The sequence below is a fragment of the Carassius carassius genome, chromosome 23 (assembly GCF_963082965.1).
Source record: "Carassius carassius chromosome 23, fCarCar2.1, whole genome shotgun sequence".
Lineage (NCBI taxonomy): Eukaryota > Metazoa > Chordata > Actinopteri > Cypriniformes > Cyprinidae > Carassius > Carassius carassius.
In genome coordinates this window covers 4960777-4982761 of record NC_081777.1, presented here as the reverse complement: position 1 = coordinate 4982761, position 21985 = coordinate 4960777, and the positions used below count along the sequence as shown (strand labels likewise).

Below are 21985 nucleotides of genomic sequence, written 5' to 3'. Positions count from 1 at the left end.
ATGGCTAGTATAAAGTTTTGCTTTGATATCGAAACTGAAGTCAGTAAAAAAACAAAAACATATTTCCAGCAAAAATAACTGTATTGTGTGATAAATAATTATTACTGTGAAATAAAATTGCTCATTTTTTGATACGAGATTTTGGTCGTATCATGCACTCACATCTACATATGATATAATTAAATTAGTGCTGTCAAATGATTTATCGTGATTAATCGCATCCAAAATAAAAATATTTGTTCACATAATGTTTATGTGTACTGTGTACATTTATTATGTATATATACATACACTCACATACAGTATATATTTTGAAAATATGTACACTACATGTATATATTTATATTCATATAATTTATATTATATATAAATATATGTAAAATATAAACATAACATTTTTCGGAAAAATATACATGCATGTGTGTGTATTTATATATACCTAATAAATACACACATTTATTATGTAAACAAAAACTTTTATTTCGGATGTGATTAATCACGATTAATCGTTTGACAGTGGTGGAAAAGCCTTATTTAAAAGTTTGAACTATGCAATCTATTGCAAATTTCTGAAATAAGATATTTTTGTTTTGGCCCATTCAGTAATGTATCTATATATACCTGACAAAGCCTATGTGTTACTTTACATGTATTCATTTGTCGATAAAATAATTTAAAGAACATCACAAAAGCAAATGCGTTTTATCAGGAAATCAATGCTAGGCGTGATTAAGGAACTCTTTAAAGGATTAATTGTTTTTAAATTGATTTAGATATTGATACCTTCCAAACACGGAAGGTAATTTGCTGGTGGTGAAAAAGCTTTTGAATTTATTAAACTAATTTAATTATATTGTGGTTAGACAGATTACATGTCTATGTTATGTGCAATAATCTTAAAAATACCCCACTGAGGTTCCCACAATATGTGAACTCAGCATGAAAAGAGATCAAAAGTGATAGATGGATTGCAATGGGGAGCTAGTGAATATCTAGGGGCACAATTCAAGAGAGATATCTTTTAACCCCACAGGGATGTATAACGGATAGCTTGGCTGTCCCTAACTCGGAGGTCCTTTTTTGCCTTCCTTTAGGAAGCAGTTTATCATTTTCAGCATTGCTGATACTGTAGTTCAGGGCTTTTTTTCATGAGCATATACAGTACAGCACAGCGAGGCGGCTGCTGGGACTCTGAATCTGGAGGACATACATCACATTTATGTTTAATTCAAACATTGATTTGAAAAGCTGAACGAAAACATTGTGAGATCAGACCTTGAGATATGGATCATATGTGTACGAGCAGCTCTTAGCAGCATTATAAATTCCCCTCTCTGATGGAAAACACTTGAGGCATGAGGACTCTTATTATTAAAAGATTTATTAAATGCATAGAGGTATATACAAAACCAATTATTCACACTTTCAGCATTTCAAAACATTTTTGCTTCGGGTCTTTCAATCAAAATAACGATGGGTTTTAAAACAGAAACTCAGATGAGTTTATTTCACACATAATCAGGGCCGTGCAGAGACTTTTGGAGGGGCAAGTGCTCAAAGTATAATAGGGGCAAATGGAGCACGGCTTTCACTAGGGCTGTGCTCCTTGCTGCTATGTGTATCGAAACAGATGCTTCTGTATTGATACAGCAGCAAATGCTGTGATGCATTTTTGAAAAAGAAAAAGAACAGAAAAGACCATTTTAAGTTTAAAAGTTAAAGAATTTTTTCTTTGCACCTCTTAATTACTCTGGAATTACTAACTGAATTATATTAAAATTATTATCAATAGAATTTATAGTGGTTTTGCTGTTGTAAACAGTACTGTTGTTGAATAGAATAAAATAGAATTCTCTTCTAATCCTGTTCTGGATTTATTCATTTTTTTGAATGATAATGACACTAAAAACAGGATTGATAAGTATAATTCGGAGGATAAGAAAATCAGTATAAGCCTGTTTAATCAGTGTTGTGATAATTAAATTAATAAAACAGTGTTGTATTTCAATTAAAAAATACTGTAATAATAATAGTTGAAAGTATGAAGAGTTTTTAGACAAGATCCCTCGACGCCCTTTAACTTTTCTCAATCAAACAGCAAGAACAGAAAAGAACAGGCACCTTTGTTTATATTGCTTCGTGTAGAACAACGATAGCTGCATGTTTAATATTTAATAAATATTTCATTTTAATAAAATGTAAATTTGTCCCCTGCACTTTATTTGGACAGGTGTGTTCACGTAGAGGTTTCTAGATTTAAATTCAAAGAGACAGTATCGATAGTCTTTGCGTGACCTGACATTTTATTCGTATCCAAAATGAGGAGATGTGAATATCAGGAGCGCAGAACTCTCTCATGCAGTGCATGTTTTATTCATACTCAAAGCCAGAGGGCGCTCTCACGCAAAACGTCCAAATCAGACTCATAGAAGTAATAACTTATGATGTGCAGGAAATCTCTACTATGGACAAAAGCATCAGGCTATCGCTGTAGCTGAGCTGAATAAAAAGCAGAAAGGTTACGGATGAAACGTGAAGACAATAAAAACACGATTGTGAAAATACATGGTTTATGCGTGTTTTGTATCTGAATAATGCACTACTGATTGACGTATTATTTAGTATAGATACTATAAGATATTTTTTCTGACTTATTCTGTGACAAAAATGGGAAAAAGTTGTTCGTAGCAGCCTTTATAAACCAATTTAAACTGTCGTTAGGAAAATATTGAATTGAATTGTAACTTCCACAGGCTACACACAGCAATATAAACAACAGCTGTACATGCACTCTTCATATCGTTCTTGTAAATTAATAATAATTTAATAATCATCAGGTGAAAGGTCATCATGTGGATAATTTTATTTACAGCTAAATTATTATTCATTAATTTTACTAATAGTTAGATTGGGCAGGCCTTCACAAAATAATAATAATAATAATAATAAAAAACAGGGACCTTTATACCCATTTGATGAATCATTCCATTGTACAGTAGCTACAATTAAAAGCATCACATTCAGCTTCATCTCATCTTTGGCACAAATCAGAACAAACAAAAAACCAAACATCCGTCTAATTGACTTGATTTCAGCCAGTCAAGTAATGCATTCAATAAAACTATCCTCCTTGGAAATAAACATCTAAATTAAAAAGGAAGGCATTCGTGTTGAAGGATAGATTATGGGACAGGAGAGCTTGAAGTCTGGCCAAAACTCATTCAATAACAGATGTTTATAAGTGCAAAAAAAAATGTGGCTCAGATGCATAAAATTGCGAAAGCTAAAAGATAAACAAAAACAGCATTCGGAGAATCATTATCCAGATGCATATTCTCATACGCCAGGAGTGTACCTGTAACTCCTCAATAAATGTGGTAATGTTCTGGCACAGGTGTGATTTGAGTCCTCGAGTGTCGCTGTCGCATCCTCTAAATAGCTTCCTCTCCTTCTGCTAACATTTTGGCAGCGCTGACCTGTGAAAGATTCACTTTGACGTCAGCCCCAGTTATAAAAGTAGATCTTCTGCCAAATGGGCAAGTACTCCATCAGTGGACCTGAGAGGACAGAAAAAGAAAACCAGTCAGCACATATCTCTGAGCTTTTTTAAAGCTTTTAGTGTGACAGCACTGAACATCCATTGGGCGAGATGGATACGGCACTTACGTGCAACCAAACCGACTCCGGGAACATAATCTGCCAAGAAGCGAAGGAGGAAGAGGATCTTCGTCCTGTGAGTGTAAAAGAGACATTAGATCTGGGTACAAAAAGCATTGTTATGCAGTAAAGTTGTGCATTTGGAAACCTAAATAGCACATTCGTAAAACTCAATTTTTATATTTTCTTGAGAAAATATTGCTGTGATGCTGCCAAGTGATAAGCAATTTGTAGGGTGTTCTGATTGGTTGCGCAGTCTATATCTTATTTATATATTATTTTACTAATTTTATTATCTGGCAGGTGCAGATTGTAACTTTGATGGGTTGAGAATGTTTCTTTGTACAATCTCAGATTTGGAGAATTTTAGCATTCCACTCACCAAAGGATGCTCTGCAGTGAATGGGTGCCATCAGAATGAGAGTCCAAACAGCTGATAAAAACAAGTAATCCAGTCCATTAATTATCATCTTGTGAAGTGAAAATCTTTGTGATTGTAATAAACAAATCAATCAAGGAGTTTTAACTTTAAACCGACGCTTCTGGCCAAAATACCAGTCCATAATCCATAATACCGCTTCCTCCAGTGTCCATCCATCCATTGTTGCTTTCACATCAAAATCCATCGACATATTCATTTCGAACTGTTCTGGAGTGTTTTCTCTTGTAAATGCAGTTTGACCAGTGTGTTTTTTTTTTTTTTTTTTCTGGAGAAAGCAATATTATGGATTATGTATTTTGCCCAGAAACAATGGTTTAAAGTTCTTACTGATTTGCAGCTTTTCAGTCCACAAGTCATTCATTTATGGACTCTGGAGGAATATTGCGATGCTTTTATCAGCTGTTTGGGCTCTCATTCTGACGGCACCCATTCACCACAAAGGATCCGATGGTGCAATGCTTAATCTTAGATGGCCTGAGGATGAGTACATTTTTAGCAAATGTTCAATTTTGGGTGAACTATTTTAAGCTTAAGGATTTGAACAAAACACTACCAGAAGTGCATCAAGAGCACACTAATGCAACGGATACAGTAAAGGAGACACTGACTCAGAGTATCGGTCATAGAAGGGGGAGCGGAGCAGGTAGTAGAGGAGAAGGAAGGCCCGTCTCCTCAGCTCAGCCCTCTCTCTACGGTTCAGCGTCTTGATGTCGCTCAACAAACTGAAACTGGACAGAAAACAGCATCAGTCTGAACTTCAATAACTCTTCAGAGACAGAATGAGAAGAGAGAGAGAGAGAGAGAGAATAATACAATAATATAATTATTTTATTTAAGACATGGAGTCATTTAGAATCTAAAACCTACACCCCTTCAAACTACAGAGAGCTGCGTGTACCCTCAGTCAAACAGCCTAATGTTAGAAACGGAAGAGATTGAGGAGGAATCATAGTCTGGTTTAAAGACCATCTGTGGCAGTATATTCAACCCACGAAAAAGGGAAAAACACATATTTGGATAAAACTTCAAAAAGAGATTTTGTGTTTAGATGAGGATCTGTACCTGTGTTCCACATACAGTATATCACCCCATTTGAGTCGCATTATTATAACAAAGACATCTTCTCAACCCTACAATCAGAGATCAATTACTTCCAGTCTATAGGTTCAGTTCTATTAATGGGGGATCTGAACACCAGAACGGGGAAGGAAGTGGACTACATCAGCTCTGATGGGGGACAAATATATAAACAGTTCACTTCATCATCAACAAAAAGGTTTTACCAAAACACACTAGAATTAAGACAACGCAATTAACAGACATGGAAAACAAGTCCTGCAGCTCTGCAAAAGCCTGGGCCTGCACATAGTCAATGGCAGAATGAAGGGTGACTCTCTGGGCCGATGTACATACTCCTCATATCTAGGCAGCAGCACAGTAGATTACACCATCACAGATATAGACCAGAGTCAGATCAACTATTTCACAGTGATGCCACAGCTGCCATTATCAGACCACAGTCACATAGTCCTCAGTCTCAACAGGTCAGGGAATCATCTGCCATCTTCAGAACAGAAAGTTCAGTTATATCGCCCCCCCCCCCCCCCATTTATATGGAGTAAAGATAGTCCTGTCCAGTATGAAGCTGCGCTCCACAGCACCCACGCTGAGAACATGATAGACTCATTTCTCTTGATTACATTTAGTGAAGAGAAGTATCAATTTAGCAACTGAACAGTTAACTCATATCTTTTCTACAGTGGTCAGAAAAGCCATCAGAAAAAGAAAAAAACACAGACGTAAAAAAGAAACCACTAAAGATGCTTGGTTTGATAAAGAATGACAAAAACTAAGAAGAGAATTAAGATCATTATCAAATAAAAACACAGAGACCCTGCAAACCAACAAATATGTGCCACATATCAACAAACCCTTAAACTATACAAGTCACTATTAATACAGAAGAAAACCGATCACATAAAAATAAACAAAATTGAAGAATCAATCGATCAAAATTATTTTTGGGATTTATGGAATAATTTAGACAAATCCAAAGAGGCCAAACACCTTCCCATCTATGACACAAATATCTGGACTGAACATTTAAAAAAAAAAACTCTATTCACTAAACGAACCAACCCTCGCCCAAAAACATCTGACCTCCCAACTAAACCTGGAATACACTAGAAAAGACAGGCTAAATCATTTTAGACAAACCCATAGAATTAACTGAACTGACAGAGAAGATGAAATCACAAAAAATAAGAAATCAAGTGGCTTTCAAGTGGAATTTCTAATGAAATACTGAAACACAGCAGCCCCAAACTGAGACTTGCTATCCTAACATTATTCAATCTCTTATTAAAATCTGGACACTTTCCTGAGGTCCGGAACGAGAACGTGATAACCCCAATTTTTAAACAAGGTGAGAAGTACGACCAAAATAATTATAGAGGCATCACAGGGAGCAGTAACCTCAGAAAACTACTCTGTTTCATCAGATTAATTCAGTTTCTTAAAGAACACAGGATTTTAAACAATTTTCAAATTGGATTTATGCCAAAACAGAGAACTTCAAATCCCATTTACACACTCCACACACTCATTCAAAAATATGTTCATCAAACAAAACAAGGAAAACATTTTTGAGGGGTTTAAACCAAAGCCTCTTAATTATAGAAGATTAAAGTAGAGACAGGGCCTTACCAATAAACATGGAGAAAATCCAAAATTATGAGCTTCCAGAAAAAGCCTCGCCTTACTGACAAAAAATATAGTTTTACAATCGGGGGAACACTTCTTAATCATGTCACATGTTATACTCCTTTTTCGGCTGCTGAGACTGCATATTATCTACCTTCTAGCAGAAATCCAGAAGAGAACAGCCAAGTTCTGGTTCCATCTATCAGACACACTGACAGATGATTACCTTACTCTTACTTACAGGAAAGGACACCCAGAGAGACACCCATGCACTATTTAGTGGAAAAACACCAACTCAGTTCATCAATTCAATTAAGACATGCAAAACTTAAAGAAATTGGAAAACTAACTCAGGAAGAATACATCCATGATTGGCAGATCAAAGTAGCACAAATGAACAAATTAAAGTACTTCTATAGATTAAAGACAATTGGCACCTTGATCAAAATGAAAGACTATGGTCAAAGAAAGCTTCTGACGAAGTATCGTCTGAGTGAGCACAGTCTGTGTGTGGAGACGGGCCAACACAAACAGAGCTGGAGAGAGTGTGTGTGTGTGTGTGTGAAGACAGCCGACACAAACAGAGCTGGAGAGAGTGTGTGTGTGTGTGTGTGTGTGTGTGTGAAGACAGCCGACACAAACAGAGCTGGAGAGAGTGTGTGTGTGTGTGTGTGTGAAGACAGCCGACACAAACAGAGCTGGAGAGAGTGTGTGTGTGTGTGTGAAGACAGCCGACACAAACAGAGCTGGAGAGAGTGTGTGTGTGTGTGTGTGTGTGAAGACAGCCGACACAAACAGAGCTGGAGAGAGAGAGAGTGTGTGTGTGTGTGTGTGTGTGTGAAGACAGCCGACACAAACAGAGCTGGAGAGAGAGTGTGTGTGTGTGTGTGTGTGTGTGAAGACAGCCGACACAAACAGAGCTGGAGAGAGTGTGTGTGTGAGAAGACAGCCAACAAGGGAAGTCGTGGCCTAATGGTTAGAGAGTCGGACTCCCAATCGAAAGGTTGTGAGTTTGAGTCCCGGGCCGGCAGGAATTGTGGGTGGGGGGAGTGCATGTACAGTTCTCTCTCCACCTTCAATACCACGACTTAGGTGTCCTTGAGCAAGGCATCGAACCCCCAACTGGTCCCCGGGTGCCGCAGCATAAATGGCTGCCCACTGCTCCGGGTGTGTGCTCACAGTGTGTGTGTGTGTGTGTGTGTGTTCACTGCTCTGTGTGTGTGCATTTCGGGTTAAATGCAGAGCACAAATTCTGAGTATGGGTCACCGTACTTGGCTGAATGTCACTTCACTTCACTTCACAAACAGAGCTGGAGAGAGTGTGTGTGTGTGTGTGTGTGTGTGAAGACAGCCGACACAAACAGAGCTGGAGAGAGAGAGTGTGTGTGTGTGTGTGTGTGTGTGAAGACAGCCGACACAAACAGAGCTGGAGAGAGAGAGTGTGTGTGTGTGTGTGTGTGTGTGAAGACAGCCGACACAAACAGAGCTGGAGAGAGAGAGAGTGTGTGTGTGTGTGTGAAGACAGCCGACACAAACAGAGCTGGAGAGAGAGAGAGTGTGTGTGTGTGTGTGAAGACAGCTGACACAAACAGAGCTAGAGAGAGAGAGTGTGTGTGTGTGAAGACAGCCGACACAAACAGAGCTGGAGAGAGAGAGAGAGTGTGTGTGTGTGTGTGTGTGTTTGTGTGTGCGAAGACAGCTGACACAAACAGAGCTGGAGAGAGAGAGAGTGTGTGTGTGTGTGAAGACAGCTGACACAAACAGAGCTAGAGAGAGTGTGTGTGTGTGTGTGTGTGTGTGTGTGTGTGTGTGAAGACAGCTGACACAAACAGAGCTAGAGAGAGTGTGTGTGTGTGTGTGTGTGTGTGTGTGTGTGTGTGTGTGTGTGAAGACAGCTGACACAAACAGAGCTGGAGAGAGAGAGAGAGTGTGTGTGTGTGTGTGTGTGTGTGTGTGAAGACAGCCGACACAAACAGAGCTAGAGAGAGAGAGATAGTTCTGACTGTGTTCTTACTGCACAGAGGGACTCAAGGAGGACGAGCTGCACTTCCTCACACACTGCAGCAAATATAAGCACATTAGAGACACTTATTTTTCCCAAATAGCTCAAATTGTGCCTGAATTCAGGCAAGTGAGCGACATAGACAAACTCTGATATATTTTGGGAGAGAAAGAATAGTGTATCCACCTAGCAGCGCAGTATGTATCCTCCTGTCACCTCTCTGTAAATATTTACATTGTATTTAACTATTGTTTTATTGTGTTGTGTGTGTTATGTGATAATATATGTACAATATGGACATTAATATTTTTTTTTCTCCTAAATTATCTACATGCCTGTATAAATTGTTCAGTTTATTGCTTTGGCAACATTGTGCTGTTCCACAGTCATGCCAATAAAGCTCATCTGAACTGAACTGAGAGAGAGAGAGAGAGAGAGAGAGAGAGAGAGAGAGAGAGAGAGAGACAGACAGACAGACAGACTGAAGAGAGAGAGAGTGACAGACTGAGGAGAGAGAGAGAGAGAGAGAGAGAGAGGTAAAGCACTCTGTACCTGGTTATCTCTAAGAGACCAGAGATGATCCAAGGTTTCCAGGAACGTTTTCCACAAATCCCCAAACTGGCCACTTACAAATGTTAAGGATGATAAATGTCAAAATGTTCAAATAATTTCATCACCACTGCAAAAATAAATTTATATATATATATATATATATATATATATATATATATATATATAACAACTTTTGGTTAGTAGTAGTATGCATAGCTAAGAATGGTTTGCTTAGATTTATTTGGACAACTTTAAAGGTGATTTTCTCAATATTTAGATTTTTTTGCACCCTAAGAATCCAGATTTTCAAATAGTTGTATCTCCAAATACTGTCCTATCCTAACAAACCATACATCAATGGAAAGTTTGTTTATTCAACTTTCAGATGATTTCTAAATCTCAATTTCAAAAAATTGAGCCTTGAGTGATTTGTGGTCCACAGACAGACAGAACATTAAGATAAAAAAAAAATTATGAAGTGATAAATGTATTACAGTGATTACAGGTTTATTTTGATAAATACTTCAGATCACAACATTCATGCTAGACTCTATTAAATGGGCACTACATCATGCAAACTTCTGTGGAGGCCTTAATATGACTTTATGATTAAAAATATAAAATAAGCATCAAAATAAGACTACACCGGGGCTGGGGGGGCTAAAGCCCTGTCAGAATTTTTAATAGCCCCGTTTAGCCCCATGTCTTTATGAAGTAACTCTGACGTCATCGATATGATTTATTTTCTAAGCACCAGTAGAGAAAAAATTCTGGCGCCGTGCCTGAAATAAGCTAAAACTAAAACTAAAAATATGTCTTTTATTAATTCCTGGATATAAGAGAAAACCCAATTTTTGTGATTTATAGACCTGGAAAGGTCATATAAATGAATGAAATCTTTAATAAAACTTCAAGGGCATTTTATAATGAACATACATTTTGGCATAATTACAAAAAATAAATATTTCATTAGGTAGAAATTAAAACTCCTTATCAATCCTTTTCCAGAAAATCACGATTGAAGAAGCCATGTAAATTCACTTGTTAAAAGAGAGGGAGCCTTGAAAATCATTCAGCTCCTAAAACTTTCAGAACCCTGAAATGTATTTTCAGAAACTAGAAGCGTCGACCTTCAAACATTGTTTTGGACAATAGAGGGCCTTGGAGACAAAATAACTGAGAATCACTGTATTGGAGCTTTTTTTTTTAAAGAAATCATCATTGTATTTAATTGTATTTTAAGAGTTGACCATGTTGTGAAGAAAACAAAATTATGTAGTCAGTCACATAAAATGACTCTTAAAAACCAAGCATGAGCAGCGGACTGAACACTGATCGTTCCTACACCCTTGGGAATAAAGATACAATTTCAGCTATCCTGGCATAATATTACACTGATATAACTTTGAAAGTTGTAATAAAAAAGAAACTCATCAGAAAGGATACAATGCACAAGCGGTCTAGCGATGTACAGAGACTCTGCGATGGTTTCCTGCAGACCCAGAGGTGTGGGGCTTGAGTGGAGCTCCTCTTCTCGATCCCTACTTCTCTTGTTTTTCCGAGGGAGACCCCAAAGAAGAGACTGCAATGACGGTGCTATGGAGAAAAAACAAAAGGACACGATACAACTTTCCATTGACAGAAGTTTTTGACACACTGGGTTGTATTGTCAGGTCTTACCGCTTCCCAGTGGTCTCACCACTCCTCCTGAACGCTGGTCCACGACAGAAGTGTCCTCATCGTCTTCTTCAGCACTGTTATCTGTGTAGAGAGATCACAGTATGAGCGGTGCACTACAGATCATTTTTCAACATAAAGAACCCACAGCACATTGACTGCAGGAACAGACCGTTCCTTTTGAGTCTCCCGTTGTTACGCTCAAGGGCACTTCTCTGAAACTCCACGGGCTCTGGCTCAACCGAACTACACAATCACAGCTTATCTGCACAGGCCATACACTGTACTTACAGTCTCACACGCCGTTTATTTATTGTCATCAGCTGGAGTGTTTTTCTACTTATTGCTGTGCGACTGTGCTAAATGTCCTGTGTGGCAGTTTCCAGAGACGCTTCGGTTTGTTTCATTTCCAGTCATGGAGTGAAAAAAGAAAATTAACTTTGGCTTCTAACTTTGAAACCTCTGTGTTAGTATAGTTACCTTTATGCATTTGGCAGACTACTCAAAGAGACTTACATTGCAGTGAAGGTATACATTTAATCACTTGCATTCTTTGCAAATCAAAGCCATTACCTTGCTGTTGATAGCACATGAATACATGTACTTCCACATGTTTTTACTAAACAAACACACATATTTGGACTGATTTTACTTATTAACTTAATATGTATAGGCACCATTTATATGTATACTGTATAAATTAGTGAGCATCAAAATAACATGGTACTAATACATAGAGCACAGTGCTGTATTTCTGTAGGTCTTGTTAACTGAAAAATACACAGTGTGGCTTCATTTTTTTTTTATTGCCAGCAATATCATGAATAAAAATGACTACAATGACCTGAAGCAGTGGTTCCCAGACATTTCTGCTGTAAATATGATACTTCTGCTTGTTTTCAACATTTTCATAACCGAAACCGGATGCTGAAGTTCTGTTCTGTATGTTATTAATTACAACAGTTACAAAATATGTGTTTTTTAGCATTTTAATCTAAATTATTTTAAGTCATCCTGTGGCCCCCTTGGAAGTTTACCATGGTCAAACTTAATATACGTATATTTTATATCTGTTATTTATTACATTCTTAATTAGATTAGTAGTATTACTTTATTATTAACTAAATCATTTTTTATAACTACAACTAATTAATTTCTTCTAAGGCAGCCTGCTCTAGGTTGGTTGGAGAGAGAATAATGTAAAATGTACTGTCTCTGTACAAATATTTGGATTTGTTCTTATTAAAGTTATTTGTCATGTTCATCTTTTCAAATATTAGTTCACTTGTGGTTATGATATCTCACCATGACTACAGAGCAGAGAATCCCTGTCCAGAGGAATTAAAGGTGGTGACGTCTGGATGCCTGATTTGTACCAGAAAAGCAGGAGACAACGCAGGATCGCTCTAAAAACAGAGGAGAGAATGGAGAAATGGGACTCCAGATCCCAGAATACTGCAATGATTATCAGATTGACTATTAGCTCAACTAAACATGACACTTGTGTAATCATCATTTTCAGAAAAAAAAGTTTTTCACACAAAGCTGCCATATAGCTTCAAAAAACTGCATGAACCAAATGGACTATTTTTATGAGAATGCAATAGAGCTTTTTGTGTTCTTCTTTCAGAGTGCCTGCCCTCAGTCACTTTCACTGTACAGAAAAGAGCACTCAAAACATCCTGCTTAACATTTCCTTTATGTCTTACAGAACTAAGTCATATAGGTTTGAAACAACATGAGGGTTTGTAAATGATGATAATGTCCTCTTGGTGAACTACCCTTTAAGTATACTGAAACACGGTCCTTACTTGGCAACCTGAATAAGAACAATAACTAGCCAGCGTCCAGCTTCTCCCCAAAGCTTAGCGGCTCCCATCTCTGTGAAAACCTCCACATATTCCAGTACAGACAACCAGGTTAACAGCCTCTGTTGAGAGAGAGACTACACAAACACACAGAAGCATAAAATCGGGACAAAACACTTTTCGTTCAAAAAGAAAGAGGTTAGCTGTACTGTAATCTCAGTCTCATAGTACATTTAAATGATACAGCGCTGCATCTTGTTGATCTAAGATGTCGAGATGGATTGGGTCTTGCTTTGGACTTGACTGACATACTGGCATTCTGACACCACAATCTTCAAGCTTTCTAAACTTATACTTTTTTCTGCTCTTATGTTGCAATTTTTCGGATTATTTTACATAAAATACAAGTAGTCCCATATTCATAATTGTTACCACACATTCTGTACTTAATGTGTGCAAGAAGCACTAGGAAAATACAAGCATTGGATCAGGACTCAGTATGGGCAGATATTTAATATTCAATGACTTGGATTGGATCAGAGCATAAAAACATGATTGAGACATCTCTAATATAGACTGTGACAAGAAGCTTTACATGGCAGTCAGATGGCCTATTTTGGTCTAAATGGTGGTTCTTGGCTAGAGTAAGCTGCAGTGAGGACTAGACTTTTTAACAATCACTAAATATAAAGTCAAACAGCTTCTGAGGAGGTCCATTAAGGTCATGGCTCGTACAGTAGCTGTAAATGCAAACTCATTCTATATGACCCCATGGCTAGGCCGCTCTGAAAGTAGTGGTCTTTAAAAGCGTTTATCCCTGAGAATGCAACCCGCAGAGATAAATATGTCTCTCAAGTACAAACATAAAGGAAAAAAAACAATGAAGGAGCTTTGTAAACTGTGCTTGCTCACAAAAATGAATGTGTTTGTCTGAAGGGGTCAGACATATTTTTTTCCCACACTGCCCATATCAAAGTCGTTTTAAACAATACCAGGCTGACATTAGGAGGGCAAACAGGTGGATAACAACAAGTCAGAACAGTGACAGAGTTAGGGGAAAATGATTTTTTGACAATGTGCAGTCAAAGGAAGCAGCAGGCTGTGCCTTTAAACACACAACTTTGAATCTTTTCTCTTGAGCAGAAACAGACTGAGCGGTCTCTAAAGTTTCACAATAGAAAACTCTCATTTGAAGATCATTTTATGGTGGTTGCCATGCCAACTGCACATGCACATATAAGTCCCTTATGCAAGTTTGATGATAAAGTAGGCAATAATAAAAAAGAAAGAACGGGTCATTTTATGGAGAATCAAAGTTTCCTGGATCTATTAATAGATAGATACTTGATGTACCATGAAAACATAACAGAACTCAAAATATGGTAGAACTTTCAGAAATCTCTAGTTTAAAAAGAGCTTTTAAAACTACACTAAAAGGAAGTTTTCTGGCGTCAAAGAGTGTTTGAGTACTAGAAGTAGTATATATTTATGTCACGTCAGCATCCTAGGCTATTTTCATGGCAAGTCTCAAAGAGTGGTTGAGGTTAACTTTTAACAAATCCCTGATCATTTTTTGCATGATGCAATACAAGGTGGATTGTTTTATTTTTTGTGTGAGTGGATCATTTCATGTGCAAAGATAACAAATGCTAGTGAGGAGCTGAAAAAAAAATTACTAACATTATAAAATAGAAAGTTAATAATAATTTTAAAAAACCCATACGATGAAAAAACATAATAGTTTATAACCCCTTTAAGGGTCATGCATTACCATAGGCAAAGTCCTAGAGAGATTCTTCCTCAAGATACCATCGTTCAGCAGCACTAGAAGGTTAGATGCGGAGTAGACTGCAAATCAAAGAGAGAAACACAAAATTCACAGGAGAATTCATCTAGAGATGTGCTCTTATATCACCATTACTACAAAAGAAGAAGATGATGTAAAGCAGTGAATCCTACCCAACTCGGAGATTTCATGAGAGTCTGAGAAGCGACCTGTAATGAGACAAGTCAAAACTTTACATGATCAAAAAGATGAAAGCTTCTTCAAGTTACTGCTAGTGCAAGACAGTAACATTTAACGGCAAAACTAGAGCTATAATCTTAAGGTTAGTTACTTTGTAGAGCTTAGATATTAAAGCTTAGATATTAAAGATGCTTTTGACACATTTTAATGTTGTTGGAAGAAAACAAGTAACCAGTCACAGAAGACAACAACATAATACAGAAGTTTGCATTCTGATCTACTGCTATATTTTATACATCTGACACTGCTGAATAAGGCGTGAGCGGTTGTGTTTACTTTCACTTTGAGACGCAGACTCTTGCCGCGTTCCAGGCAACCCGTAACCAGTGTTTTTCCAACCTTTCTTCCCGTGAAACTGCACTGGAACAGCAGTCAAACCCGTGACTTCCCACCCGTGAACTCGTACTAGATAGATGTACTCCGAGTTACGAACTCTGACGTCACATAGCCTGCGAAACAACAATGGCAGCCTCTACGGATAATATTGCCTATGGATGCAGTGTTTACGCAAGTGGTGCACGTTAAAAAAACGATTTTAGGACAATATAACATTGCAATAAAATTAATAATCTAGCTACAATTGCTTGCGCTCAGGAAGTTTGGCGTGACTTGCCTGGAACGCTATAAAGTCGTGAGTCGTGGTTTGAAATCGTGACTTACGGGCTCAAAAACCTGCCTGGAACGCAGCATTACTCACCTGCGATCAGGTAACTCAGCGCGCGAACAATGCTCTCCAGGTGAGACGCGGCTGCAGGGTTCGACCTCACATACTCCTGATAACGCTCATAAATTCGACCTAGTTTATCCATGTAGAGCACCGACATCACAAACAAATGAATAAATTCCCCATCACACACAACACATCGCAGAAAACACGCGTAGAGTGACACTTCCGCATATGCAGATGTTTTCCTCTGACGCCACTTCTTGAACGGCGAGCGCGTGCAATAGTATTAAAGTCGCAGTTACCTTTAAAATTCTATTTTTGTTTGCGGTTTATTGAAAATGAACAGTCGTGCCTAAGTGTGTCTACAGTCGTGGCCAAAAGTTTTGAGAATTACATAAATATTAGTTTTCAAAAAGTTTGCTGCTAAACTGCTTTTAGATCTTTGTTTCAGTTGTTTCTGTGATGTACTGAAATATAATTACAAGCACTTCATAGGTTTCAAAGGCTTTTATCGACAATTACATGACATTTATGCGAAGAGTCAGTATTTGCAGTGTTGGCCCTTCTTTTTCAGGACCTCTGCAATTCGACTGGGCATGCTCTCAATCAACTTCTGGGCCAAATCCTGACTGATAGCAACCCATTCTTTCATAATCACTTCAACTTGGAGTTTGTCAGAATTAGTGGGTTTTGTTTGTCCACCCGCCTCTTGAGGATTGACCACAAGTTCTCAATGGGATTAAGATCTGGGGAGTTTCCAGGCCATGGACCCAAAATTTCAACATTCTGGTCCCCGAGCCACTTAGCTATCACTTTTGCCTTATGGCACGGTGCTCCGTCGTGCTGGAAAATGCATTGTTCTTCACCAAACTGTTGTTGGATTGTTGGAAGAAGTTGCTGTTGGAGGTAGTTTTGGTACCATTCTTTATTCATGGCTGTGTTTTGGGGCAGAATTATAAGTGAGCCCACTCCCTTGGATGAGAAGCAACCCCACACATGAATGGTGTCAGGATGCTTTACTGTTGGCACGACACAGGACTGATGGTAGCGCTCACCTTTTCTTCTCCGGACAAGCCTTTTTCCAGATGCCCCAAACAATCGGAAAAGGGCTCCATCGGAGAATATGACTTTGCCCCAGTCCTCAGCAGTCCATTCACTATACTTTCTGCAGAAGATCAATCTGTCCCTGATGTTTTTTTTGGAGAGAAGTGGCTTCTTTGCTGCCCTTCTTGACACCAGGCCATCTTCCAGAAGTCTTGGCCTCACTGTGCGTGCAGATGCGCTCACACCTGCCTGCTGCCATTCCTGAGCAAGCTCTGCACTGGTGACACTCCGATCCTGCAGCTGAATCCTCTTTAGGAGACGATCCTGGTGCTTGCTGGACTTTCTTGGACGCCCTGAAGCCTTCTTTACAAGAATTGAACCTCTTTCCTTGAAGTTCTTGATGATCCTATAAATTGTTGATTTAGGTGCAATCTTAGTAGCCACAATATCCTTGCCTGTGAAGCCATTTTTATGCAACACAATGATGGCTTTTCTTTGCAGGTCACCATGGTTAACAATGGAAGAACAATGATTTCAAGCATCACCCTCCTTTTAACATGTCAAGTCTGCCATTCTAACCCAATCAGCCTGACATAATGATCTCCAGCCTTGTGCTCGTCAACATTCTCACCTGAGTTAACAAGACGATTACTGAAATGATCTCAGCAGGTCCTTTAATGACAGCAATGAAATGCAGTGGAAAGGTTTTTTTTGGGGATTAAGTTAATTTTCATGGCAAAGAAGGACTATGCAATTAATCTGATCACTCTTCATAACATTCTGGAGTATATGCAAATTGCTATTATAAAAACTTAAGCAGCAACTTTTCCAATTTCCAATATTTATGTAATTCTCAAAACTTTTGGCCACGCCTGTACAGTAGTCTATAGTTGTAACATGGATATGCAAAAATGTGTATCGTTTAGTTAACCCGAAATATAAGTTTGGGCAGATTTAATTTAGGATAGTCAAGGACAGAGTGCAAGCATATGTGTCTTACATAATACATATTTTTGCTAAGCAGAATCATGAATATTTATATTCTGTTGTCACATATTGGATGTTTAAGCATGGAGGAAAATTCCAAGCCTAACTGTACCTAGTTTAGCATTTTATTGAACAGTACTTTAAAAAAAATGGTTGTTATTTATGTTATTTAGAGTAATATTTAAAAACATTTTTAAAAATTAATTTAATATATATAATATTGTGTATCAAACCTAATCTTGACATGAATGTATTGTTAAAACCATGTATACTATGCACACACAGTAAACTAAATGTCAATATGCATAGAATACCAGGATGACCTACTACAGATGTTAAAAATAGCAGTATACACTCAGGCACACTGCATGGAATACCTTGTCCCACACTGTAATGCATGCATAACATACTTATACTACTTGCGTACACAGTATGCACCTTTTCTGATTGCATGAAATACCCTGATGCTACAAAAATGTGCATCACAACAGAGCATACTACACTGTGTACTATAACCATGATGACTATGATGTGCTGGCTTTGATGTTTTTAGTGTAATTAATACAATTATTTGACCGGACTGCCTTAGCGATGAGTTTATGTGACAACATTGCAGCGTGCTATTGTTGCATAATACATATTGTTTCACATGCTCTTTTTAAGACCACAGCAGTTCATTTTACAGTGTTTACCGTGCAGGATGCACTAAGTAGTATGCATTTCTGAACATGTTCTCTCTTTGAACCGCTAATCTTCTAAAACCTCTTCAATAGGTCAACAGAACAGACAGGGATTAGAAAACCTCTAGATGCATGACCCAAAAATTGAATATAGCTCAGAACCAACATCAGCGCTTTCAAATGAACTGGAATAATTGAGCATATGCGTTTATAGAAGCAATCCACTTTCGTTTCTTTAAAAGGCTAATGATCCATTACTCACTTTATGTTAATAACTGAACACTAGAGGTTGCAGAGACTCACAAGTAAGTCCAAGCATCCCCATTAGAGTGTGGCCTGTGTTTATTGGCAGAACAACAGAAAGCAGGACCAGCTGGCACTGCTGGGCATCTAGAGATGGGCAGAGTGGACAGACATGGAGACCACTGCAGATCAACTGATGGATGAAATAAGATAACATCAGAAGAGTGGATTAGGCATTTGATATTGTGAGAGAGAACGAGACCCAATCTTATTTATAGGCATGAATCAGTTTTGAATTTAGATAAAATCTGCATTACCCCCTGACTTGACATAAATCAGATTTTATAATATATATTGAATTGAATTCTGGTAGCATATTTTAAAGGGAGCGTTAAAGGCATGTTTCACTGATTCTTCCCTGTTTATATCCCCTCATGCAAAATGTTAAAGGAATAGACATGAAATATGACCTTTCTTTCAAAAAATAAATTTAAATGCAATTATTCCCAATCCATCTTGTCATTTCAAACTGTTTATTTCTTCTTTGAAAATCAAAAATCAAAGATATTTTACATACAATGACTTGATGTTTATAGCAGACTACTGATCAAAGGTTTGGAATAATTAAGATATTTTTTATGGTTTGAAAGATCTCGTATGCTTACCAAGGCTGCATATATTTGGTGAAAAATACAGCAAAACAGTAATAATTTGAAATATTAATAAGAATAATAATTATTATGTGGTGCAATTATTAATTATAAAAAACATTATTAATAACTGAGCATGAATAATAATTGAGCATGGCAAATCAGCATATTAGGAGGATGATTTCTGAAGGAACGTGACACAGAAGACAAAAAAAAAATATTTTAAATATATGTATAAATAAATATATTACGTTTTGAAAAATATGTCTAAATAGAAGATATATATACAGAACAGAACAAAAGTTTGGACACACCTTCTCATTCAAAGAGTTTTCTTTATTGTCATGATTATGAAAATTGTAGATTCACACTGAAGGCATCAAAACTATGAATTAACACATGTGGAATTATATACATAACCAAAAAGTGTGAAACAACTGAAAATATGTCATATTGTAGGTTCTTCAAAGTAGCCACCTTTTGCTTTAATTACTGCTTTGCACACTCTTGGCATTCTCTTGATGAGCTTCAAGAGGTAGTCACCTGAAATGGTCTTCCAACAGTCTTGAAGGAGTTCCCCGAGAGATGCTTAGCACTTGTTGGCCCTTTTGCCTTCTGTCTGTGGTTCAGCTCACCCCTAAACCATCTCGATTGGGTTCAGGTCCGGTGACTGTGGAGTCCAGGTCATCTGGCGCAGCACCCCATCACTCTCCTTTTTGGTCAAATAGCCCTTGATGCCTTCAGTGTGAATCTACAATTTTCATAGTCATGAAAATAAAGAAAACTCTTTGAATGAGAAGGTGTGTCCAAACTTTTGGTCTGTACTGTATATATGTTCAGACAGACACACAATGACAGAACCTTAATCTGTGGGTGAACTATACCTTTGAGTCATGTTTATTAGGTCACTGTGTGTAAAAATAATTTGCAGCTATATTTACTAAAGGACAAGATTCTTTTTCCTTCAACAGACTCTTGAATCATGTTTCTGAATCACATGGCTAATTATGAGTGTGTACAATATATTAAAGGCATTCTGGGAAATAATGTGATGTGACAGGACACTGTTAGAGGGAGTTGATTCACTTTGCACATTGATGATATTGTTGTTTTTGAAAGCTCCCTTTTATCTTTCTCTATTTTAAACCTAGAGTTTAGACTTTCTCTCTGATTTAATTTTTTATATCTTGCAGCCTCTTAGTGGAATTTGAATTTGATTGGCATATGGTTAACCACTGCCCTGAGATGATTAATGCAGTCTTAATCAAAACTACAGATTTAATTTAGCATTAGATCCCTTTGTTATATCCCTCATGCATACTGAGAGAATGAAGATGACATTCAGGATGTTTTTTCTTCAATACATTATTACAGTGTCATTTTAAAAGTCTAACCACAGCAACAGTTTACATGTTTTCACTTCTGTCAGTTGAAAAGAAGTGTCATTTCAGAGACTAAGCAAGTTTCATTTTTAATTAAAAAAATAATGTATATTTGAATAACCTTCACCATGAATCAATGAATAATCAATAGACAATGATACCAGGAACATGAAAGAAAAATGGTTAAATTTGATTTCATGTTTCCTTTAAAAAGGCTGTGTCATGAGTAATACAAGTTGAATTATTATTATTATTATTATTTCTTTTTTTAGAAAATTAAATATTTTCATGCTGTGTTATAATTTTTTTCGTGTATAAATTCATATGATTGTTACATGATTCTATGATTGTCTCAATGCAGCATTTAAAATGACTGATTTTAGTTTCTAGTGTTTTAATATTTATTTTAAATAGCTTTTTTAAATAACTTTTACAAAATAGTATCAAACTTATCTGAATTTATTTAATTTCATCCAAACATGTAAAAAAAAGAAAAAAAAAGAAAAATGCTTTTAGTTTCAGTTAGAATTTTAATATTGTGCATCCCTAAAAACTAAAACTTAATTTAACTAAAACCACTTAATCTGAACCCAAAATTTATTTTAAAGGCCGGAAATAACATTTATTAGAAGTAAGAAATTAAAATATATGATACAACCTCTTGAAATGTCACGGAATGACCTGGCTGCAGATTTTCAAATGAAAAGACTGGATTTAAATCTATAAGCTGTCTGATTCTCTGTTGAAATAAATGGCTACAGTCTTTGATCAGATGAAAGGGCCAGGTTCATCATTACCTCTAGGATGGAAAGGATACTCTTTAATAGACACTTCTCTTGAAGATTAGAGGGGACAAATATTAAATTTTTCTTATCTAAAATAGTGAGTACCATGAAGCCAGGGTTTTCCCCCCGGAGCTCGCGTTAACCTGTGGTCTGCAGATTTGAAGGTGTGCAATGGTGTTCATGATTTAGCACAGCAGTTTGATGACATCTCTGTCCCACCGGCGCTTTGTTGAGGGTCATTCGTCAGACATGAGTGATGCTTATGAAGGGAATGAGTTTAGTTTAGACATCCCTTTCTCCACTCAACGCATCCCTAGATCTCTTCTGTTTTGGTGTGGGCAAGTGCTCCTTAAGTTTCTTCAGAAAATGTCTGACCCTGGCTGCCCAAGTCTCCGACCTCTCAAGACAGCTACAACATCTTCGCCTCGATCCACCGGCCGCCTCCAGGGCTCCAGAATCTCCTGAACCCTGAGTCAATAATCCTCCCTGCTATGCTGGTGAGCCCACTGAATGCCGCTCATTTCTCACTCAGTGTGATGTAGTTTTTTCTCTCCAGCCCACCACTCATACTAAGAGCAAGGCTTGCATCGCCTACGTCATCTCTCTCCTTACCGAACGGGCCCGGGAGTGGGGAGCGGCAGTCTGGGAGGTGGAGGCTGAATGTACAAACCATTATCAGA

At 37.5% G+C, this 21985-nt stretch overlaps 1 protein-coding gene across 1 annotated transcript; it reads right to left on the bottom strand.

Annotated features, from left to right (window-relative positions):
• Nucleotides 1–2848: 2848 nt before the first annotated feature.
• On the bottom strand, nt 2849–15800 carry LOC132101250 (peroxisomal membrane protein PEX16-like). The gene is made up of 11 exons (XM_059506039.1): nt 15565–15800; nt 14801–14836; nt 14613–14689; nt 12845–12978; nt 12339–12439; nt 11037–11117; nt 10803–10952; nt 9357–9429; nt 4708–4827; nt 3667–3731; nt 2849–3557 (listed from the first exon to the last, which is right to left on the bottom strand). Exons 1-11 carry the CDS (start codon nt 15689–15691, stop codon nt 3499–3501), a joined length of 1023 nt encoding a protein of 340 aa, XP_059362022.1. The 5' UTR covers nt 15692–15800; the 3' UTR covers nt 2849–3498.
• Nucleotides 15801–21985: the final 6185 nt, after the last annotated feature.